The 23,856-nt window shown below is 52.3% G+C and overlaps 4 protein-coding genes and 1 non-coding gene across 5 annotated transcripts; 4 read left to right on the top strand and 1 right to left on the bottom strand.

The window, feature by feature from the left end:
- Positions 1-1,798: 1,798 nt before the first annotated feature.
- On the bottom strand, positions 1,799-8,058 carry TGME49_236840 (zinc finger (C-x8-C-x5-C-x3-H)-2, putative). The gene is made up of 8 exons (XM_002368995.2): positions 7,052-8,058; positions 6,302-6,482; positions 5,916-5,988; positions 5,366-5,566; positions 4,509-4,585; positions 3,926-4,247; positions 3,405-3,511; positions 1,799-2,937 (listed from the first exon to the last, which is right to left on the bottom strand). Exons 1-8 carry the CDS (start codon positions 7,180-7,182, stop codon positions 2,911-2,913), a joined length of 1,119 nt encoding a protein of 372 aa, XP_002369036.1. The 5' UTR covers positions 7,183-8,058; the 3' UTR covers positions 1,799-2,910.
- TGME49_236830 (hypothetical protein) lies at positions 7,371-8,058 on the top strand. The gene has a single exon (XM_002368994.2). It carries the CDS (start codon positions 7,413-7,415, stop codon positions 7,902-7,904), a length of 492 nt encoding a protein of 163 aa, XP_002369035.1. The 5' UTR covers positions 7,371-7,412; the 3' UTR covers positions 7,905-8,058.
- A 216-nt stretch (positions 8,059-8,274) lies between these two features.
- Positions 8,275-12,344, top strand: TGME49_236820 (hypothetical protein). The gene is made up of 2 exons (XM_018780471.1): positions 8,275-10,443; positions 11,403-12,344. Exons 1-2 carry the CDS (start codon positions 9,208-9,210, stop codon positions 11,592-11,594), a joined length of 1,428 nt encoding a protein of 475 aa, XP_018635784.1. The 5' UTR covers positions 8,275-9,207; the 3' UTR covers positions 11,595-12,344.
- Positions 12,345-13,693: 1,349 nt separating this feature from the next.
- Positions 13,694-13,773, top strand: TGME49_236810. Its single transcript has one exon. It is a non-coding gene; the product is annotated as a tRNA-Leu (tRNA).
- Positions 13,774-14,023: 250 nt separating this feature from the next.
- TGME49_236800 (hypothetical protein) lies at positions 14,024-22,439 on the top strand. Its single transcript, XM_018780470.1, has 9 exons — positions 14,024-14,426; positions 14,893-15,841; positions 16,722-16,857; positions 18,041-18,118; positions 18,756-18,821; positions 19,458-19,592; positions 20,555-20,629; positions 21,586-21,680; positions 21,997-22,439. The coding sequence occupies exons 2-9, from the start codon at positions 15,191-15,193 to the stop codon at positions 22,186-22,188; spliced, it is 1,428 nt and encodes a 475-aa protein (XP_018635785.1). The 5' UTR covers positions 14,024-14,426; positions 14,893-15,190; the 3' UTR covers positions 22,189-22,439.
- Positions 22,440-23,856: the final 1,417 nt, after the last annotated feature.

Below are 23,856 nucleotides of genomic sequence, written 5' to 3'. Positions count from 1 at the left end.
TCCGAACGATTGTGTCAGCGTTTCTTTTCAAGACTGACCTAAAAAGCCTGCGAAGACGCACCTTTGAAACGCTTGGAAAAATGTGCAAATCGCTCACGCTCGCAGAGCTAGCATCGCTTCACAAGGCACCCTCCTGTGGGAGGAGCATAGGGGCTGCGGACGGGTTGTCAGCGGGAGTAAAGGACCCCTAGACGCATGTCGGCGGCTCAGGACAAACCGCGTGGCGGTTGCGCTCCCGCCAAGCGGAACCCTTTGCGCCGGCAAACGACCTCTTATGCTCGTTTGGGTAACTCGCAACCTATCGGGCAGAACCTTCTTAGTAACGGAACACACAAGACACTCAGCGTTTTGAAGTGGCGGGTTCATTTGGGGGCAAAGGAGGAAATGTCACAGCGGCGGACACCGCGATCGCGAGGCATAGGGGAAACAGGGGGTTCGACACAGTGGGTGAGGGTACCGGGCTGAGAAAACTCTGCGAGATTTTTGACGACGGCGAAGTTACGCAAGTTCTGAAGTCTTATTGCTGATCGACACAGCTGATTATCGATGCTTCTGAATCCTGAGAATCCTGACACAATCAAGACGACGCATTCGGGGAAGGACGGAAAACCTGCACTCAAGCTCCACTCCCCCCCCGACAGATATACGGAAGCCATTGCCGCCGTAGCACACCAGTCGCTGTTCCCTTCAACCCTGAACGACGGAGTCACCTACCTCTCGTTGCTCGATACAATATGTCGGAAAGCCAGGAACGGTCCAAGCAGCTGGGTCAGGTGGAGCGTACGTACAGCGGTCGTAGTCGATTCTGTCAGTATCAGCCACCGCTGGGCATGCCAGTGTTTGTACGATCTTACGTGTACATGTCTCGATGGATCAATTCTGAACGCATTGACGAATGAGGGAAGAATCGACTGTCTTCACGACCTCTCATTACACCGGCAGACTGTCGACCCGCGACACAGGCTTCTGCGTTGAGGAACAAACAGCAGTGTTTGGAGTGCTAACTTAAATCACGATCAGCAAATGAACCCGCCGGGAACACTCGGAATTTTGGGCCGCTCCGTTTGTTTTCCCTTTTGCAGTGTGTGAGGGCAGCGGCTGCAGCGCCGACAAAATTCGATCTCTTTTTGCCCTAGGTTGCTGGCGCGCAGATTCCGCTAGTTTACTGCAGCAAATACGTTGGAAACGGCGTTCTGGGGCAAGCAGTGATATCGTGCTTTCCGATTAATTATCGCATCGTCTTCACTTCAAACTGAGGGGCCAGTAGACTAATCTTTTGTTCGCAATCACCACTGTACTGGAACAGGCAGACCTCAACCGGTGCGTTACATCCCCGAGAAAATCGCCCTTCTCTCCAGTGAGGTGCTTGCCGACATGCGGGAAACTCACAGTTAATCAAAGTCACACGCGAAGAAAGGCGCGCGCGAATAAGGAGTAAACTACTCGACCTTTATGTCTAAGTCCCTCCAAGTAAGAAGCCCCGGCGGCAACAAAGTCTGAAGCGAGACGATGGGCACCTTCTTGTCTGATCAACTTCAATGGCAGTCGGCTTCGAATGCTTCTGAAGGTCTAGTGTTCAAATCCTCGTTGAATTTTGTGAATGTAGCTCCGGTCAGCGACGTCCATCAACCGTCTTCTACAGAGCCCCCAAAACTCTCGTTTCTGTAACCGAACGCAAGTCCGTGTGTGGGAAGCAACTAATGCGGAGAACCACAGAGAAATTTGCGGCAAGCGCCAACTTCCTTGCAGGGAGCGCATCTCCTCGGATGGCTCGACGGGGGCACTCCGCGGGGGAGACTCAAGCAGGGTTCAGAGTTCTCGCTTTTTCAGACGGAGAAGAGAAGTCGAAGCCAGCGTCGCATTGCCAAGTTGAGGACAGACCATGGAAAGAAGAAATGATCACAAAAGCCCCGGGAGGAGATTGGTGGACCGGATCTCAGTCCCCCATCACCTGCTCCGTGCAACGAAAAGCGATGAATGCCAAGAGGTAGACCAAGGTGAGAAAAAAAGACAGAAAAAACAAGAATAGAGCAATCGAACTCCGTGCTTCCTGGCCAACTGTTGTTTTCCTCCCGTGGCGCAGTCGTGCAAAAACGCCATCTTACCCCATTCCTTTTTTTGTCCTCTAGCGAATTCCGTTTTATGCAGGCCCGGCCGGAGTGAGGACGCGCACCGAGTGAACACTGCAAGTTCTTCTGTTAACATACGGAATCGTCCACGCGGCGATGCGACCCACCCTCTCGGCGCGCGTGCTCTTCCGCAACAGAAGAGCCCGGAGACGTCCAAAATAAAAAACATACTCATACTTCTGTCTACAAGCGGAATCCTCTATGCACTTGCCGACAGCGCGGGTGCTTCCACTGATATTCAGGGGCCGTATATTGGCCACTGACACGACACCCACAACATCAAAGCTGCCGACTCCACACTGTGTCGCGCCCACCCTGTATGACCGCCACAAGAAGTTCCTTTGTTTCCTGTTTTCACTCCCACATTTGCGGAAAAACAGCAAATTCGTCTTCTCCGACGCCTCACCTAGGCGGCCGATATAGAGGAAACCGCAAGCGAGAGAAGGGCCTCCTGGAGTTCGCAGGCGCACCAGATGCCCCGTCCAAGAAGCACCTCTGATCAATAATGGAACGCGTGGTGAGGAGACAACGAGACGACAAATAGTGGCTCTCGGATGCAGCTGCAGCTAGCCTAGCTACAAAGAACAAATGTGAGACCTGGGCGTCGACATACGCAGGCAGACTCGGAGTTAAGACACACGACAGGGAATCCGACAGCACACCAGCGGCCAGAAGAAAGCAGTGCAAGAAAAAGCAAAAGCGAAGAAAGCCAAAGATGGTCGGGAGCACCGGAATGGAAAGCTGCAAGACACAGAGACGGAGGTTGCGTACAGGTCGCGAGTTACTCGTCCAGCGCGTCGAGATCGTCCTGAGGAAACAAGACAACAAACAGACCACTTTGGTTGACACTGACTGGGCAGGAGACGAAAGGACGCGCAGTGAGATGCGAGTAAAGCAAATGCAGAAGTCTACAAAAAAGTCATTCCCTGGTGAACCAGCCGGCAGTTGACGAGGGAGACTAACCAGCCTGAAAATCACGTCATGCAACCGCATTCGCCGCGGTGTACGTATACCCTGTTCTCATCTCCTCCCGTGCTCGGAGCTTCACATTTCGCAGTCCATAACCCCAAACTTCTCTTCCTCGGCATGCGTTCTGCGGGATTGTTCTGCGCTTCCGCTGTGTCGGTTCGTTTCACTGACAGGCGGTTCACGGGACAAATGCAAGACGTCATCTTGACAGCGAAGAGGCTGTCTTCTCCTCTCAGCCGCTGCTCTCTCGATCACACCCAGTTCAAAGCACCTCTGGGTCCACAAGAGCAAATAGGCGAAACCTACGGGCAATTCGTCGTCCTGCAGGAAAAGGTCCTCTTTGATTGTTCGCGGTCCGGGACTGTCGTCGCCAGTCGTCGCTTCTCTCTTCTCGCTATCAGCCTCGCCATCAGCTGAAGAAGCAGCCGAAAGCAGAGGTCACCCAGAGAAACAAGACGAAACCATGTTCATACATTCCCCCGTTCTCCGTCTTCACGGAACCTCCGCAAGAGATGAGGCTCTCCCAAGCACACACTCGTCCCGCATGCGACCCAGCACGTCCCTCAAAAAACTTAGTGCGTCGACATTTTCTTCCCGTTCGTCTTCCCCGCGCTCTGTTTCTTGCCTGTTCCCTCTCCATCTCTCTCGATGCATACACGTACACGCATATATTTCCTGTCTCTCCCCTTTGTTGAGAGACATCTGTTACACCCTTCTTCCGCACAGTCTTATCCCTGCCTGCTCCCTCTCTCTGCCTCTGTATCGACATATACACACATATGTAAGTGTCCTCGTTTCTGCGCTTGTTCTTGACAGAAACTGCTTACAACCATCTTCGTCGCCTCCCTGGGCCTCGCGGTTTGCGCGATCGATCGTTTCTTGGTTTTGGTTGATGACTGCCTCCCAGGCAGCTTCGTCTTCTTCGTAGTCCGCCTCGCCGGCAGCGCCTTCGTCGTCGACGAACAGGGACGGGTCGTACTGGAACAAGTCACGCCCAGTCAGCACATGCAAGCCGCGGTTGCCGCCCTTCTTGGCCTCGGCCTGTCTCTGCGCCTCCACAGCCGCAATGCGTTCTTGCTCCTTCTTCTCCTTCCAAGCCGTGAACGTTTCGAGCGTCACGGGAGTGCCGCCTGCGGGCAGCGCAGCTCGCTGCGTACCAGGCAGAGAAAGAACGCAGAGAGCATTGAAGTCTTTGGCGACAGAGATGGAAGAAAGCAGCTTCTGAAGAAAGACTAGGTCGTCAATTGTGGAACGATGGGTTTTCACTTTGAAAAATGCAAGCACAGTCCGAAGAGGGAGCAAGACTGATAGGGAAGGACACGATGAAAGCCCCCAGAGAGAAAGAAAAACACGAAGAACGTCCTCCGTGCAGGCCCTGGGTCTCGTCCATGTTTGTGTGTCGCTGCTTACTTCTCTCTCGACGATCACTTCGATCGGTTCCTCCTCGTCGACTTCTTGGACGGGCTGGTCTCGCTTCAATACGTAGCCTGCAAAAAGAACGGAAGAGGAGCAACACACACCCGTCACCAGACAGATCTGAGTCCCATTCGTTCGTATCTCCCTTTTCTACCTCCGTTCCAGTTACTGTTTCTATTCACGCTCAAGGTTTCAGTGTCCAGGATACCCTGGCGCTTAATAAGCACTCCGTCTCCAGCTTGCGCACACATCATATGTTCATAAAAAGGCAAGGCAAGCACCGCTCTAGGCATGACGGTGTTATCTCAGGGCCGGTCCCCCCGCTGTTTGAGGGCACAGCGCAACGCGCAAAAAACATGCGGGAAGGCAAGTCGGATACGGAGTGAAAGGAGGAGTTAGTAGAAACAGACGACAATAGAGAGAGGAAGAAGAGAAAAAAGGCAAGGCAGACAGAGAGAAAGAGCTCTTCACTGGTCCCGCGAGAAGACACAAACACTGCACGCAAGACAGTTCCACGTGACCCTTCAAAAAACACTACCACGGCTATCGGGACACAAAACAGCCTAAAATTATTCCGATGTGCCAACTGCACACATGTCAACCTGAGGGTAGCTGTGCACAGCAACACGAAAACAGACGGACTCCGGCAATCCACCTCCCACGAAGGCGCCCTCACAAAGATACGTCTGAAGATGTGCGCACAGAGCGGATCCAAGGAAGATCCAGAGACATAAGGGAAACAGACGCTCGCTAAAAACTAGCGAGTCCACACAAGTGAATGCACATTCAGACACCTTCCTTCACAGATATATATAAATATATATATGCATGTGTAGATATGTAAGAGTTACCAGGAGGAAGACAGTGTCGATATCTGCAAGCATCGCCACCATTGGGGCACGTCCAGAACCAGCCGTACTGCCTTTTTTCGACGGCGTCCAGGAAGTGTTTGCAGATGATTTCTGTCGCGTTCTGTTCGTTCCCCCGCGTGTGTTTCGTCTTGATAACTTGCTCCAGCTTCTCCTGATCCCAGTCGTCCATGGTTTCCATTTCTGCGGGAAAACATCACACAGTCACGACGCAAACCAGACGTGAAAAGTCGCGAACCTTGCTCCTCCCTGAAGACATCCCACAAGCCGACAGCGACACATGTACGGCGACACACACACATGCATATATATCCATAAAGAAAAAGAGGTCCACAGAACCCGCAGAAGTACGTAGCTGAACACATGTATACGGAGAAGTACAGAGCAGGACAGACAGCTGTGTCGAAGGACAAAAGCAGGATCTACGTCTGAATCTACGAATGTGTGGATGCACTGAAACGTCTCTCTGGACTCCCTTAGACGGAGACGTGCTTATACAGGCACCTCAAGAAGAGAGATCTCCGGAACTCACTCTGCTGTCTCTGGTCGGTGTACAGATTGATTTTTTGTCCCTCCTTGCTCGCCTTGGGATCGTACGTTCCAACCTGAGGAAGAACAGAGAAGCCAGAATCTGTCAATGTGAGGGTCGTTCTCTATCCGCCTCTCCTCTTCTGTTCGCCATAAGGGGGGGACCAACACCCCTCCAGAAAAGAGCCATGCCTCCACAGTTACGTTTCCGCGCCTTCGCGCTTTTTCTTCGTCTAGTTTCTGTGCACAGCGCCGCTCGAGTTTGCAGAGAGCGCGCGCTTATCTGAAAGACCTGCGACTGCGAGAGGAAGAGAGACGGCGAAACTCGGGTTCCTCACGGCGAGGGGATGCGGGCGAGCAACAGAAAAAGACAGCCTAGCCGAGACTCACCGTGCACGAATCTTCTGCTATCTTCTTCACATTTTCCGTGCCCTTGAAGAGGGAAGCCAAGAGCGCCTGCTGCTGTGCCGTGCGCTTCTTCATCTCCTGCTCCTCCTTCTTCTTCGCTACAAGCGCTTGCTCGCCGCCCTTCATTGGCCCTTTGACTTGCTGCTGGACGCCCTTGATGTATCTACAGGAACATCGAAGAGAGACACGAGAGAACTCACGCAAGCCGACAAAGAACGCGGACACATGTCTTCCTCTCAGTTATCCCCGCAAGACCGCTTGGTTGCCCCCACACATATAGGCACACGCACACACAGCTGATCGATAGGTCGGTTGAGAGGCGAAGCGGCATTGACGCATTCTATGAGGAAGGGAAGAAGTAGAAGTAGAGGCCGCGGAGAACACGAGAGCAGAAGCGAAGTTGAAGAGAGACAGCAGGACGCCCTGCGAGGGGAGGAGGCTCGCTAGGCAGGGCGTAGCAGAGGCTGACGAAGGGAATATGTGGATGCAGGTATAAAGGAGCAGCGGGGAGTCACGGAGCAAGAAAACAACAGACGAACAAGGGGGGGAAAAGACTCAGGGAGAGCGACCGAGGAGAGACGAAGCAGCCTCAAGAGAGTCGAGACAGAGAAGGAGCTGCAGAGGTCGGGAAAGGCCGGAGAAAAGCCGAGAAGAGGAGGGAGAAGGGCAGTAGAGAAGATGTGAAAGGGAGAAGATATGGGAGAGAGAAGAGGCGCTGGACACCGGACGCACTTTTGCACTGCCTTGCTTTTGTTTTTGTTCTTCAGCCCGAACGTCTTGTCTTCGACGATTTTCTGCTTTTCCCTCTCGGCGGCCTTCTGCATGCCGCGTTCGGCCTTCGCGTCCTTCTTCTTGGGCGGCATTTTGACAAAGAAAACAAAGAGCGAGAGGTTTCACAGAGAAACAGCTGTCTACTGGTCAGGGGGAAGAGTCCTATGAGAGAGAAGGCAGAGTCTACAGGGCGCCTCTCGTCTTCGGCGGAACCCGGAAAAAACGTGAACTGCTTCAGAAACGCAGAGAGTGGTTCCTAGAGGGAGTTCGCGTTGGTTGGGTCGACGCCAGAGAGAAGAGAGAAGGAATTTGAAGAGCGAGAATGGCGAGGCGTCTGAGAAGGGCGTTCGCCTGCAGACAACGAGTTCGTCTCGGAGATCACCTACGAGGGTGGGCGCCAGAAAGAGGGAAAAAACGCCGCGAGCGCGTCGATGCCACTTTCTCTGGGAAGCCTCGGAAAGCGAGAAGTCCAAATGCGTGGTTGCGGAAAACCGGACGACAGCGTTCGCCCAGCGACGGACAGGCGAGCGTGAAACTGTGGAAAACGGAAACTCTGGGAAAACCCGGTCGATCAACGCCCATGCGTCGACCTTCTCCGGGTGTACATACACCGCAGATCCACGAGGAGGCCACGGGAGAAAAACGTCGAGTGTCTGTACAGCGCGAAGCCGCGAGGTGGACAGCGCGGAAAGGAGAGGTCTTCGCCGAGGAGAGGCTGTCGCAAGCTCGGAGAGGACGGCTTCGTGAGGGATCGGAGAGAGGAAGCAGAGTGGAGGAGCGGGAAGGAAACGAGAGAAAGAAGGAAAAAGTATAGATGTGCGAAAACGGAGACGGAGACGGACGGAGAATTCGAGACAGAGGGGCGGCCCCAACACAAGATCGTCGCGGGACGCGTAAAGAGTCAGCCGAGGTCCGACGTTCTGACCCAGGAGGGGCGACAGCCGCGGGAAAGCAGAGAAGAAGAGAAAATGACAAAGGCTCTTGCTTGCGATAGTGAGAAAGAGAGATGAAGGAAATCAAGGGAAAACGCGTTTCGCCTAGAGTGGGAGGACGGGGCAACGCGGTGCATGCAGATCTGCCGGTGCCTGTGGCTGAGAAAAGCGAGCCCAGCGTGGTCGACGTTTGCGCGCGACAGCGCGCGAAGTGATACAGGACGAAAAAGGTCCAATCAGAATCCGTACGGACTGTCTTTCTGTACTCTCCTCAAAAGAAGAAAAGACGGGACAAGTCTGATGCCTTCTCACCTCTCTGCGACGACGTTCGGCCTCCGTCTCCATCGTGTGCCCCTCTCTCTGCTCCCGACCTTCCGTCTTCGAGCGACGCTCGGTCGTTGTCTCTCGCATTTGTCCAAGAAACTGCATTGCTTCCCGGCTTGCCGGCCCAAGCAACGTACGCGCTGTCTCTCCCTCTCCAATTTCGCAGAGACCACCCCGCGGCCTTGCTTTCTCCCTTCCTCCCGCCGGAAACAGACACACGGAAGAGGAGAAAATGTGTAGAGCCGCTGCCCGCATGTCGACTCGCCGCTGCGTCTCTCATGCTCCCCAGCACAGGAACGACGGCTGAATGTACACCCGACAACGCAGCGGCTCTCGTGTCCCACTGTGACAGGATCCCGTGAACTTCTTCGTTTCTTTTGGAAAACCCTACGGCGAACGCAGGGTGGAGACTAAAAAAAAGCTGGAGAACACCCGTGGTCGCATGCTTCTCTTCCTCCGAGACCACGAAACGCCTCACAGTCTCGACAAGAGGAAACAGTTACATGTCTGCCTGTTTGCATGCATTCAAAACGAAGCTACTGTATGTATGTGTAATATATATATATATATATATGTACGCATTCGTTGCAGACACACACAAACCGCATGCATGCGTTTTCCCTGTCCGAAAACTCCAGTGAGCGATAGAGAAAACAGAAGCCTGCAGCCTTCTTTCCTGTCTGCCTCACGTCTCACGAGGTGTACCCTCGGTTTCGCCGTCTTGACTACGTGAGCCCGTTTCTTTCCTCCGCGTATTTCCGTCCAACTTTCTTTTTCCTCTCTCTCTGCATCTTATGTCTATCTTTTCCTTTCCTCTTGCGCGACACGCCTCCTGTGTGACCTCTTTTTCCCACAGACGCAATGCTGCGTCCGCTGTCGTTACAGCCCACGCGGCAGCTCGCCGCGAAAGGGCCGACTTGTGTGAGCTGCGAGGTTCGCTCTTCGCTGATCTCCTGTGGAAAAGCGAGTTCGGTTTCTGAAGGTCGAGACTCCCCGGCAGAGCCCCTCCCGCGCCTGCTCTGTTTTTCATTTCCTCGTTTGTCGCCTCGCACAGCGTCTTCGGCTCTCTCGCATCGTGTTCCCTTATGCTGTTGCACTCCTTCGTCTATTTTGTCTCTCTCTGCTTCTCCGCTTCACCCTGTCTCCTTCTTCTCTGCCGTCTGTGCCGACGTCCGAGAGGTGGCGAGGGCGCAGACGCGGCTGCTGCGTGCCTTTGCTTCCTCGCGAGAAACTTCGTTGAAAAAGGGGAAGAAGACACCCGCGGGCCTCTCTGGTCACCGAGCAGACTCTGCCGAGACAGCGCAGGCGGAGGAAAGATGGACACTCGGATCTTCTCCTTCCTCTACTTCTTCCCTTTCTTCCGACTCTTCTGCCTCATCTTCCGCTTCTTCGTTCTTGTCTCGCAGTTCCGCGGCAAGGAAGCAAGCAGCTGCGAGAGTTAAGGAGGTCTCGTCGAAGCGGGCAGAAGACGGCGAGGAGCAACCTGACGCTCTGCCGCGTCCCCCCGCCGGGGCGACTAAGAAGGCCGCCGCCCGCGTCGCTCTCACAGAGTCAGAAGAAGCATGCGGAGTAGAGGCGGACGAGGAAGGAGACAGTTCTGGCGGCGGCGGCGCCTTTGCGGAGGGCGGATGCTCCAAGGAGACAGAGGAGTCTGCGACCTCCGCTCGTGGAAGGCCGAAAGTGGCCTGCGTAAAAGCTGCCCAGGAGTCGCGATCGGAGACTGTCGAGACACCGGAACGCAGCGGAGACCGCTCGTCGGGTGTATCGACACCTCGAGGCTCTTCTGTGCCCTCAAGCGCGACTGCTCTGCCTCCTCTGAGCGCCGCGCTGACCGAATCGCAGACAGCTGCGGTCGTGCCCGAGGGATTTTCTCCGGAGCCCGCAGTTGCGTCTTCCGTGTTCTTCGAGGAAGACGACAGCGTGTATAGACAGTTCGCGTGCATGCGCCGCGTCCGCGAAGAACCGAGACTCCGCACCGCGCTGGAGAGTTTTAAAGTGGCTTCCAAGAACGCGACGAAGACTCGCGGCAGAGCCTGGAGCGTCTACGAAGGCTGGCCGCCTCGCTCTCGCGTACGCGTCGGAGACGAATACTCAAAGGTGAGGAAGGCGACGGTTTGTGTCCAAGCAGATGAGAGGCAAATCGAACGAAGTCGTCTTCGTGTTTTCGACCCTCTCAAGAGAAGGAACACAAATCTAGGAGTCTTGCTTTGCACAGTGCACTGCACCCTGGCGTTTCCACTCAGTGGTGTGCGAGTCTGTTTCCCTGTAGAAGAAAAGCGAAATCGAAAATCACAGATGTTTTTCCGTGGAGCTTTTAGTGTCGCATGGAGTGCCCCTTCAGTGGTGCCCTGCGCGGTGGCGAAGCCTCATGACTTCTGATCTCCATCGTGGAATCACAGTTCGCTGTATGTCGATGAGCCGCTGTTTCTTCGATCTGTGCGTAAACGCTTGCCGATAAAGAGAGACTGATTTGTGCGTAGGGTGACTTGCGGCCGTAAGGAAGGCTTTCCTGGAAGTCGGCGCTTGTAGGATGCCTGCAGGTCGAACTCGCCAGCGCCGCACGAGCTCGACAGTGGGGGGGAGGGTTGTGCGAAGTGCATGCGTTTCCGTAATTTTCGGGGACGGAGATGAAAAATTCCCGAAGAGACAGATCTTTAGGGGGCACACTGAGATGCATGCAAAGAGCGAAGCAGTGGAAAACGATGGTGTTGAATTCCTGCAAAAGAGCGATGAAACAGGAGAGACGCCCGAAGGGCCTTTGTAGTTCGGCTGTTCAGAGTCTTGGTTTCGATTCCGGCGTTCGGCGATTCCTGTTGTCTTCCGTCTTTGTTTCTTGCAGACACTCCTCTCTTTTCTCCCTCTCTCTGTTTCCCTCTCCGCTGCGAACAGCCTTACACGCGTGTGTTCGTTCAACTCAGCCTCCGCGGGTTGTCTTCGTCATCTCTCATTCGGCTTCCCTTCATGAGACTGTTCGTTTTTCCTTTTTGGGGGGTGTGCCTCCTGTCTGCGTCTTCTTCAATCCTCCGTTCCTCTCGTTGGGCGCTTCTTCCTTTCAGGTTGGGCCTCTGCAGCGGCGCGCCTTTGTGTTCAACCGCGTGGACGGAACGGGGCGTCGGCGCGAACCAACTCTCGCGTTCTGCTGCGGGAACAAGCCTGTGCTGCTGCTGAGTGAAGCCGAGTTCGAAGCGCTTGTCAAGAAACTACCTTGGATCAAACACGAAATGGCCGAGTTCAAGAAGCTCCTGTAAAGAGACGCGCGGGCCGGGGAACGAACGGAAGAGTGAAGAAGTGAAGAGAACGTGAGGAGAGAGCAAGAGCGGAACGACGGAGAAGAAAAAGGGAGGACGACACGCGGCGGAGAGGGGAGGAAAGGAAGGTTTGAAGAAGGAGAGAGAACGAGAAATCAAGCAACGAAGAAGACGTGAGATTGCAGCTGCGATCGCGATTGCACGACGAGAAAGGAGAGAGACAGAGGAGAGGGAAGAAATGAGAGAGTTAGAAGACAAGGGGGAGGAGAGGTAGAGAGCTCTGCTTTTTCCGCCGGCAACGTTTCTCGCATCTTCTCTGAAAACGTCCAGAATGCCACCGAGCATCCGGTCGACGACGTCGAAACGAGAAGAGGCCGAGATCAGAGAAGCAAAAGGACGAAAAATGAAGGAAACATCTCCATCAGAACGGGACAGTTGAGCACTGAGCATCTCTTTTCTCAGTCTTTGAAAAGACGTCTTTGGATGGTGTCGAGGAAAAGCATGCAAACTTCTTAACAAAAAGGATGCACGTGCACGTAAATGCATACTTGCGATATTTTGACATGCGTGTGAAGCATGTGCATAGATATATACTTGTTGAGTTGCTGCGCATTCGCATGTGTAGAGGGATATGTGTGGTGAACGGTACCGGCTTCCATACGATTCTGTGTGTCTTTTTCCAGCGAAAAATCGCAACTGGAGATAGCCGCGACAGCCCTCTCCTGCACGGTTCCGAGTGCACTTGGCGCAGACAAATGCAAATATTAATCCATCTATGTATACATAGAGATAGATAGATCTCCCTGTACATCTCTTGCGTATAATTCTACTTTTCTTGATAATCATGTATCTCTCTCTATCTAGGTAAGGAGACATACGCATATACACGTTTAAGCATGCTTCTCTCGATATATATATATATTTATACGCCTCTTTCTACAGGTAGATCGATCTCTTTCCTGCTACGGCTCTTCATTAGGTGTGCGTAGATGCAAAAGCAGGAATAGAGAAACTTCGGACCTCTCAAGAGCCTCTCCTCTTGCTGTGTCGACATTGGCAGCCGAGAGAAGAAGGTGCACCTGTGTCAGTAAGTTGCCGTCTTCTCCATCGACAGGAGCTCATCGCGTGTTTGCCCTCAGACAGAAGCAGAGCGAGAAAGGGGGTTTGAGGTCCTCACAGGGGACGGGCGCGGTGTAGTGACACTTGGAGTCTCAGTGTCCTAAGAGAAAGAAGCAGGGAGGAGAGACAGCGAAAGACACGCGGACGAGACGCGAGTTACTGCAAACGCTGGGTGGGCGTGCAGACCGAGAGGACAACTTTTGCGCCTTTGCAAGAGGGGGGGCCTCTCTCTCGACAGTTGAAAGAAACAGATAATCTACCTCACCTTGTAGAATACAACGTCAAGTTCACAGAAAAGAGTGGAGCTGTAGAAGCGATGAGAACGTAAAGTCCAGATGCACATCTCTGGAAGAAGTTGAAATTCTTCGCGTGTCTCTTGAGCTCGCGTCGCAGGATCGTCGACCAGAAACAAGCCATGAAACTCGAATGGCAAGGTTCGATGTATTTTTGCAGGGGTCGGCGCCCCTGTGGTTTCCAGGAGCACCCGCGAAGTTTATTATTTTTTCATCTACTGACGGATTCGCAGCATCGGCATCTCTCTTGTATAGTTCCTCTTCCCTCCGAAAATGTATCCTCGTTCTTCGATCTTTCCTCCCTTCTCTGTCTTTCCCTTCCTGGTCCTCTTCTTCTCCCTGCTTTGAGTTCTCCCATGGGATCCTTCTCGTTCTCTTCTTTTCGTTCTCTCTTCTTCTTCGTTTGTGCTATTTCCTGCCCTCTCTTCCTTGTTCTCCTTCTTGATCTCTTCCCTGTGCTCCTTCTTGATCTCTTCCTTGTTCTCCTTCTTGATCTCTTCCTTGTTCTTCCCCTTTGTCGTTTCCTTGTTCTCCTTCTTGATCTCTTTGTTTCCCTGATTATCATTTTCGCTCTTCTTCTCCTTGCCGGCTCATGCCGCCTGTGTGTGTCTTTTTACGCTCTGTCGGACTTCACTGCGTAGTAGTGAGTTCTGTAGGGGTTCCCGAAGGCTCCCGCAAAGGGAAGTCGGCAGAATGGCCGAGTGGTCTAAGGCGCTGCGTTTAGGCCGCAGTCCGAAAGGGCGTGGGTTCGAACCCCACTTCTGTCACGCGAGATTCATTCTTCTCCCTTCTTTTTTTTCGTAAGCAGGGACTTCTTCAAGAAGTCTTGCCACGTAGGAAACGAATCCAAGAGCCAGTCCCCTTCCTGCGCGTTTACATCTAGTTGCTTCTGCATCGGTGTGTGTCCAGCATGCGGAGTGCGTTCCGCCTTTGCGCTGTGTCGTCCTGTGGAACCTCCAGACAGAGACTCCTTGCGTATCGGAAAAGCAGCACACACTCGCTTCTTCTCTCCGTCTGCTTGCCGTGACTTTCTTGTTTGAAATTTAAGTGATGCGCATGCGTGTAGCTTCTGCATTTTCTGTGCCGGCTGCTGTATGTACACCGGCTCGTTTGCATGCACGTGCATTTGTGTAGGTGAACTCCAGACGGGCGGGCGTGTGAACGCGTCTTCCCGAAAGTGTTTCGCGTTTGTTCCCCCTTTGCCCTTCGCGTTTCTCCCGCATTTCTTTTTCTGCGTTCCTCTTTGCAACGAACAAGCGCCAGGGGGGGGCTCTCTCTTGAGGAGACACCGGGCGAGCGCGGCACACCACCTGCCAGCTTGGCAAGCTGGCGCCGGAGAGACGTTGCAGACAGGCGATGTGCGCGAGGATTTCCTCTTTTCCAATGCATCAGCTGCGGGAAGAATTCAAGGCTCAACGCGGTTAGTAAGCGGAGAACGCAAAACGCGAAGGGGAGGAGCTCCCTGAGAAGAGAGACAAAGGCACTGGAGAGGCACAGGGGCTCCGACAGTGCGCAGACTGCCCCTCGTCGCCTTTCCGCAACAGGAAAAAGTTCCTCCGTACTCGAACACTTTTTCAAGGCACCTGCTGTTTTCTGCACGACTTGTCTCCCTCTTCAGAACTCTCCGCAAATCCTCAAAACAATACACCTCCACCCACATCCGCAAGCAACATATTTCTATTGCTTTCTATCTATCTCTATCTACATATATATATATATATATATATAGTGGTATGCATGTGTATGTAGGACACCTTTCTTCGACTGAGGAGCACATTTGCTTCGTCAACTGATTGAAGCTCCGTTGAAGAGAAGCGTTTTCTTCCAGTTTCGCCCCTCGGGCTTCTGTCGACCTTTCTCTCTGTTTGTGTCGCTGCTCTCTGCAGTTCCTTCTTCGTTCTTCTCTGCCTTTCTCGTTCGTCCGCGTCTTCTCTCTCTCCCGCGTCTGCAATCGTCGCTGTTGTTCGCGTCGACTGACACTTCTCCGCTTCCCTCTCACTTTTCTTCTCTTCTTCGTTTCTCTCGGCCTTCCCCTCGTCCGCGTCCCCTTTTTCCTCCTGTCCTTGTCTCTCCCGGCCTTCCTGCCTCGCGCCGCTCGCTGCTCCGCCAGTCGTCGTCGCTGCGTGCCTTCTTCCATCTTCGGCGTCGGCGCCTCACCTTGACGGCGGTCCACGCTCTCTCCCCATGCCGCGCCGGAGAGGCGCGCGGCGCGCCGGCGACTCTTGCGCCGCAGCCGAGCTGAACGGTCTCGCAGGAGCAAGAGCGCAAACCGAGGAGGAAGCGAAGGAAGCTGAGGAAGAAGAAGAGAAGGCAAAGGACGCAGAGCGGGAGAAGGAGGACGAGGGATCCCTCTCGCATTCAACTCCCCTGCCTTTCTCGGTGTTCGCCGACGCACCGCCGACTCCAGAAGAGCAGACGCAAGTTCGAGAACTGGAAAATGTGATTGCAGACTTCTTGGCAGAGCGCGCGAGACTCCGGCAGCTCCGCGTCCCGCCCTCCGCCCCCCACTGCGCAGGTGGATGTACACCTGGAGGGGTGGGCACCCTCGGTGTTGACCGAGAGAGCGAAAGAAGCTGCCAAGGGGAAGGCGGTGCAGAAGCCGGAAGAGGAGAAGAAGAAACAGAGGAAGGAGAAGAAAGAGAAAGGGTACAGAAGAGGAGGAGGTTGAGAGGGGGAGAGCCAGGGAGCGAGGATGAGAGTGGAAACGAAGGAGCTGACGGGGAGAGAGGAAAATCGAGCTTTCTGGTGATTTATGATCCCCGAGAAAAAACACCATTGAGAATCAACACGGCACCCACTCAGTTCGACGACAAACCAACGACCATCGATCCCGAGGTGCGCAAGTCGAGAAGTCAAGAAACCGGTCTCTCTCGCTCACGCTCTACCTCGAATTCTAACAGTGCTGCTGTGTAGTTCTCTTTCACCCTCTCTCTTCACACATATATATATATATATATATATATATATTTATGTGAATATACATTTCTACATGTGTGTATGTGTGTACGCGAATTTTATGGGTGTGCAGAGGCATGTTTGGACAACGGTTGAGATTTATTCGTCGAATAGTGTGTTATGTGTCTGCCTAGCTTCATGCGCATCTGCTTCTCGAAACCTGCCGTCGCCTCCCTCTTGTTTTCATGAGCCTGTCCGCATGTTTCGTTCACAGTGCGAAGGGGGTCTGCACAAGGGCAAGAAAATCTGCGAAGGCCAGGACGCACTGCTTCAGTGAATCACGGGTGAATGAACACTTTGACCCTCTGTCTCTCTCGTTCGCTCTCTCTATTTGGCTGTCGCTTCTCATTCTCGTTCTCTGTCTCATGCTCTGCCTCTCTACACCTTTTCTTCACTTCTGCGTAGGAGTCACCGTTCTTCGAACCGCTGTGGAGGAAGGCAGACAACGTTTCAAAATCTATTTTTGCTTTAAATTGTCACAAAAATGCAATGCAGGACACAGTTATTCAAAGGACAAAAGTTTTTCATTGAACCATGTTCCCTTGAACTTTTACACGGATACATATGTACGTGTACTTATATATATATATATATATATAGATATAGATATAGATATTTATATGTATGTGCTTATGTGTGCAAACGGTTGCCTTCCTCTGTCCCCCGGATTCATACTTATGTATATATACATATATGGGAGTACAACTATTTACATATGCATCCAATCGAGACGTATCTCGTGCCTTGCTTCTTTTCTCAGATCAAGAGGAAACTGGTGCGGCGGACCGTGATGATTCTTCTGTTTGCTGTGCCCTACGCGACGAAGTTGAACGACCTGCGGGACGTCATTCTTGTGGAGCAGACAGTGAAGAAAGTCAATTTACGCGCCATCCTCAGTGAGTGCTTTTGGGAAGATGTTCAACACCTTTTTCAAACGAAACATGTGTTTTTTGATACCCACAGACACTTCCACGGGGACATGTACATACCCTTCGGAACATATCCATTTTCAAAGATGTACATCTGTGCATGTGGTTGTGTGTTTGCGTCTGGATGTACACTATGAAAACGTTCATCTCTCTGTGCAGCAACTTAGTGTATACGTCTGCTCCTAGTTTTCCTCGGGAGTGTGTCTCGCGCTTTTCCCGCGCAAACCTTTTTCCATCTACCAGGAAGGAGGCCGAAATCAGGAGTATAAACAAGAAACTCAGTCGTGCCCCGTATATACATTTATATATATATATATATGTTTATTTATATATATGTATGTATATTTATATATATATATATATGTATATATTTATATACAATGTTTCTAGAGAGGGATACCCGTCCGCTGCGCGGCGGGATTCCTCAGGTGCGTTCTCTTTCTGTTCTCTCCACCGCTCTCCGGACCACTCTGGACGTTTCTGCGCAAACAGTCTTCTCCGTTGATTGGACATAGAACAATCGAAATGAAAAGGATAGACACCGAACATCTGGCATCCATATATGAGGATAAATGGCAACTTCAGCGCGGTATCTATACCTGCGGGGCCTCCGTCGTCGGTGCGTCGATTTTCACATGCATATACATATGTATATATATATATATATACATACATTATACAAATGCATGGCTGTATTGGTATGTGGATGCATGCTGTAAATATATATATATATATATATATATATAGGCATGTATCTCCTTGCTCGCATGTAGAGGTATTTAAACTTACGTGTCGGTGCAGAACGGTGTGAAGAGCCTTTTGTGCGTGTCTTGCGTCGAAACGTTTTTGAAGGAGTTGCAGGAGGAGCAAAACTCGGTTTCACCGAATGTCACACTTTTCAGATCTCGCTGCCGCTCGCCGAGTGCCCTCTTCTTTGTGAAGAAGAGAGTTTTTTTCGTGTTCTTCGTGTTCTCTTCTTCGTCTTTCTCTTTGGCGTTTTTTCGTTCCTTTGCTTTCTCTTTCTTCTGTTCCCGGTCTCGCTCTACCGTTCCCCGTTCCTCCTCGTTTTTTTCCGTTTTTTTCGTCTCCTTCTTTGCCGGGTTCCCGCGACTCGCGGAGACTGCCTGCATGCGCATGTCTCCTTTTTTAGAGGAAGCGGCGCGGGTGCTCCGGACGCACTTGGGTCTTCTTCTACGGCGCATCGGCGGCCCTCCGGGCAACTCCGGCAGTAGGCGCGAGTTCGTTGGAGAGTGTTCTCGGAGGCTGCTGCAGTAAAAACGCAGTCGCCGTGGAGGAGAAACGTGGACACTGAAGGAAAGGGCGACGCAACTTGGAGGAAAAATCGTAAACTGGGCAAGGCGAAAACGTGCAAGTTGAAGAACTCCAGGGGGACCAACACACTTCCTGCAGACCACAACGGACTCGAGGTGGCGCGCCCCGCGCCAGCCGCCGGCCTACTCAAACAGTGTTGTCTGAATTTGCTCTCAGTGAAGAGAGAAGCCTAAGTGCGAATGGCAGCCGCCTCAGAGGCGAAAGAGTGGATATGTGGGGAAACGAACGCGAAGGGAAAAGAGAAACAAGGCGAAGCAGAGCAACGCCTCGAAGCGGGCATGTGGAACTGACGAGGGAGACGACGAAAACGAACAGCAGCGGAAAGCCGTGTTTCCGTCGCCCCAGAGAACCTTCCCGATAGAGTCCTCCTCGTGGTGGGCTACCAGCCTCGTCGCTTTCTCCTCGAGAGTCCTTTCCTTTGCGGAACGCATGCAGTTGACGACCGGCTCTTGATCGCGCGCCCGGCGCTGCGCTTCGAGCTGTATATACAGGGCGCCCCTTCGCTCCCGCTTCGTTATTCTTGTTGTTTTCAGTGGACTGCTACTACCTCTCCCAGGGAGTCGCTCACGCGCGCCACATCGAGAGCCTCACGACGGAGCGTGAGTCGAACGCGTTTATTTGGAGACGAGGTCGCGTTGAGTCGTCGACCAGGCACTCTCTTCAGAGGTTCTCATCGCCTCGCTTTCGTTTCTCCCCAGTCTTGAGAGAAGTCAAGATCTCCCCTCAGACCCACAGAGAGCTGCACCAAGTTGCGTGCAGATTTGTCGCGGTTTCGCGCTTCTCGTTCTCCTGTCGGAAGGTGGTTTTGTGGTTCGCCTGTGTCTCGTCTCGTCTCGGGAGTCTCGTTCTCGTCTTCGTTTCTGTGACTCTTCCCCCACTGTATGTGTTCCTTCGCTAGCCTTCGTCTCTCCTCAAGGTCACGTCCTCACTTGCTCGGCTTCTCCGCGGATCCGTGCGTCCTATTCAGCGTCTTGCTGTCGCCTTCGCGGCCTCTGGGGAGACAGAGAGAATTGGTATGCCCTCGACGTTTTGCGTGTTTTTCGGATGCAAATGCGCATCTGTCGGAGGAGCCTCAGTGGGTCGTCGCTGCAGAAGTCGACGCGAGTGCACCTCCTGAGAAACATTTCTTGCACCGTGGAACTCTCGCTTTCCCCCCGCATGCTTCTTTTCTCTCACCACATACACACACACACACACTTCACCTTCGTCGCTCGACTTCTCCCTCTCTTTTGCAGGCGAACACCAGCTGCGGGGCTTCCTGCTCTTCCTCGTTCCGGGATTTATTGCGTGCAGAGGCTCTCTCCACGTGACAGAATTGAAAGGCTACTTGACTGCCTGTGGCCGCTCGGACATGATTCGCGACTTCTCGGGTGAGCAGTTTCGAGAAACAAGGAGAAAGCGCTGAGAGGACGGAATCGCGAGGACACACACTCTTCTGTGAACTTGTTTCTTCGCCCTCAGTATCTCCAGTTCCCTTTTCCTTCTCAACTTTTATCTTCTTCGCCGTCTCTCCGTCTCCATTTGCATTCCTTCAACACGCGCATGCAGATTCAGGCGCGGGGCGAGTCTCCACGTTTGTGGCACCCGAGAGGTTGTCTCTCTGCAGAGCGCGCGCGTCTGCCAGTTTCTCTCAACGTCCACTACACACATCTGCATTTAATCTTTTTTCCACACTCTACGCATCCACACAAATACATATGTATATATATATATATATACTCATATGTGTGTATGTATATATATGTATATACTTATATATATATATATATATGTATACATGCATGCAAGCACCCGTTTGTGTAGATGCGGGCGCGTTGATTTCTGTGGTGAATTCATTTCAATGGATGTGGAGTGTCGACAAGCCTCCCGTTGCCAGTGTGCATACACGCGAGTTTGGGGGGGGGGGGGTTGAGGCTGCTCGCCATGAGCAAACAAAGGGAATGTCGTCGCACGGAGACGTAGAAAGTGCGTTTCTATTTCGATATCTGGTCTGATCTCCGCATTTCCTCGCAGCTTCAAACTTCATACTGGCAAGCGTGGAGCCCATGTGTTTTCTCCATATTCAAGGAACCCACGATAGCGTCGACAACAGCATGCATGAAGTGTGAACCAAAAAGCGTAAAGAAACATCGCCAGTCCATTGTGGTCCGTAGAAGCAGGCAGGTCGGAGACCGGACGGAGACCCGCGCAGATTCCATTATCGTAGAGCGACAAGAAGAGAAGAATTCATCACAGTTCACTTGCCGTCAAACGAGAGCGACTTCTCTTTCTCAAGAGGCACTCTTCGTTGTTTGCTGCATGCACAGAGCTTCTTGTCGAACTGCTTGTGCAGAGGCCGACCTCGCAGGTCTCGCTCTCCCAGAAAACCAAAAAGTCCTCGGCAAGTCTCTCAAAGAGTCCCCGCCGCGTAAGACTCGCACCGGAGAGAACGCAAAAGCCAGACGGGGATTCCTCGGTGCACGCACTCTCCCTGCGAGATCCGTGGATGTATGCATGCATTTAGAAATAGATATAATTCTTTTGAGTGTATATTCGAGAGTAATTGCATGTGTATCTGTGTAACCGCTTCTTCCTGGTTGCGGCTCGAAACCACACTTTTTTCTGAGTGTGGATGAGTTTGCGTGGGCGTTTCTATGCTGGTGCATGCGTCTGCATGCGAGGCTCGGTGTGTACCAGGCTCGGAAACTGATAACCAATTTGAGGCCCTGCCATGGAGTTTGATCGGCAAAAAAGTTCATCCTCGAATTAGGAGCGACCCTTTGCCAGTCCAGGAGGGTCGCGGTGTACTGGAATCATAAAGAACTCGGTTGTCTGTATCTCAAAACAACTGGAGGGAAAAATAAGTATGATTCAACTGAACCTTTTCTGTGTTTCAGAAAATACTGTAGTTGAAAGAGCGTTCGGTGTGCAGCGTCTAACAGGAACTTCCTCTTTAATAAATACACCTGTGTGCTACCTTCCCTTTCGCATCCATGTCAGGATCGACCCAGTATGACGCTTTTGCTGGTGATCTTCTTTTTTTGCGTCTTTGCATGTCAGTTCTCCGCAAAAGCTTCTTCGACCTCTTGATCTCTGTTTTTTGAGTTCGGTACTTCAGTACTTTCTTGAGGAAGTGCACTGCGTCTGCACTGTTTGTCACTTCGCAGTTCAGGAGGGTGCGTACGAGCCTCTGCGCGCATGGCCTCTCCTGCTTCGTGTGAGCGAGGTGCATGCATCGACTGTGTTCCGCCTGGTCGTTTCGACTTTCCTTCTTCTTCGCGAGGCGAAGGAGGTGATGTTTCTGCTCCAAGCGACGTCGCTGGCTTTCCGTTTTTCTTTTGAGGCGCACGCTGTCGATTGTCCCTCTCTGTTCTTCATGCGTAGGTTTGGAAACGCTCTGGGATTTCCTCCTCGAGTGTCGCCTCTTGAAATATCTTTCCTTTGCCAGCGGCGCGTCGTCGGATTCGAATTCTCAGCAGGTGTGCGGCATGGCCGAGTCGAGATTCTTTCCTGGGACTGAAGCCTGCGAGCAGATGCGACTTTGTTGCTGGACTGCGTTTCGCTGCATCTCGAGAAATCGCGGCGAAAACAGTCGCCGCACCTCTGTCCTCTCTCATGCTGTCTCTCCCTTCTCCTCTCACGTAGAAATTGCCTTCTCGCTCACATCCTGTTGTCGCGGATGAATCTCTCCAAGGTGTCCTCGGGGCAGTCTGAACGTCTTTCGGCGCAGCTGCAGTCGTCGTCGATGCGCAGGTTTGAACCAGGGACGCAGATGTCTCTTGTTTTCGCGTGCAGCTGAGCTGCGTGAGGCCGACATCCCGTCTCCGCGACGAGCTTTCTCTGGACAACTTCAGAAAAGAGTGCAGAGCCCACTGGAGCGTTCGCTTGCCTTCCGGCGACCTCTTCGGGTACCCAGAAGTCTCCAGTGAAGAAGAAGAAGCATCTGAGGCAGGACCGGAGGCTGTCGCAGACTCAGACGACGCATGAGGAGGCGCAGCACATGCAGTCTAGAGGAAATAAAGTGCAGGAAGGCAAGCGTGTGGCTGGGGCGAGGGTCGCCGCCAATCTCGAGGTCTCCGGAAAGAAGAACCAGGGAGATCCGCGCCTCCAGGGAGGTGCCCAGACAGCAGACGCTTCCAGACCGGGATGCGCATGCATCGAGCGCCGAAGTTTTTTTTCTGTTCGGTGTCTGTTTTGGTGAGGAGGCAAACGAGGACTAATGGTCTCATGAAAAAGAGACACGCGAGCTTTTTCCAAACGTACTCATGACATGCCATGTACATATCTTCTGGACTACATATATATATATATATATATATATATATTTGTGTATGCGTGTGCATGTATCTGTATATAGGTATGGTATATGGATGTATATACATACATATATATATATATATATGCATAGAGATATGCATGCCTATATTGAAGTGTGCATTTATACAGATGTGTGTGTAGCTTGGCAGAGTGCGTGTCTCTACCGGCAGAGTGCAGCCGTGGGTTTCCGTGTTGACTGGTGAGGAATTTTCACAGGGTGAAGCCCGATAGGACCTGTCACTGCAGGCGGTCACTTTTCAAGAGTTTTAAGCTGCAGAAAAAGCCGGAGATGTCGTTTTCTCAGCAGTTCGTACACTCCGAATTTCTGCTTCGCAGAGCTGGTGGAACACCTCCCGTGGGCCATGGACTCTCATCCCCCATTCAGTTCACGTCTCTCGATGTCTCCATACGTCTGTATCTATACACTTCTCATGCAGCCTTCCTCACCATCTACTTCACTCGAAACTGCCTTCACTGATATATATATATATATATAAATATGTGTATATACCCATAGCTTGAGACACGCACCGAGACGGCGCGACACCGAGGTGTCTGTGGCCTCTGTTTTATCCGTAATCCTTGAAAAGGAGATTCTCGAGTTTGCACCAATAGTCTTTCTTGGATTCGTTCCAGTGCGTCATACGAGAAAAGCAAACGCGTTTGCCGACGTCGCAAAGCGTCGGTTTGGATCTTCTCTCACACCCTTCCCGATGAACAGAAGGTGCTTTCTTTTGCGTTGGAGGAAAGTTTCCTTTTACTTCCACGTTTTGCGTGTGTTTCTGGGATTTGCTCTCGTCTTCCCAGTCTGAACTTTCTTCGCTTTTTGCGCTTCCAAGAGTCGCGGTTCCGCAGCTGCCTGCTGTGCTTCCTCACGTCGTTCGCTCCCTTTGTTGCTTCTCTACGCACTCTCGTTTCCTTCATATCTTTTCAGCCTTCTCTCAACGTCCTAAGCCAGGCAATCGTTTCGGCCTCCACAGGCTTGGACGTCCTGTTATTTATATACAGGGAAATTCACAGAAGTGCAGGGAGACATAATGCGCATACGAGCATTTACACACGTGTATATTTGTGTATAGGCGCCTTAAACGTATACGTGGGCAAACTCTATCCGTACACTTGTCTGTGTAGATAAACGTAAGAATGCATATTTTATGTACTTGTGTCCATCTGTTTCGGTCTGTTCTACTTCTCTCTCGACAGCAGGTCAACAAAATACCCAACAGCCTTAAACTATAGAAGAGTCGAGTATTATCCATACTTACCAGGCGTAAAAAGCGTTCATCCAGTTACTAAACAGGTGCCAGACCAACCAGCATCCGATCCCTGTGTTCCGTA

Source organism: Toxoplasma gondii, chromosome X (assembly GCF_000006565.2).
Source record: "Toxoplasma gondii ME49 chromosome X, whole genome shotgun sequence".
NCBI lineage: Eukaryota > Apicomplexa > Conoidasida > Eucoccidiorida > Sarcocystidae > Toxoplasma > Toxoplasma gondii.
Note: the sequence above shows the minus strand (reverse complement) of the source record. Positions and strands in the feature narration are given on the sequence as shown.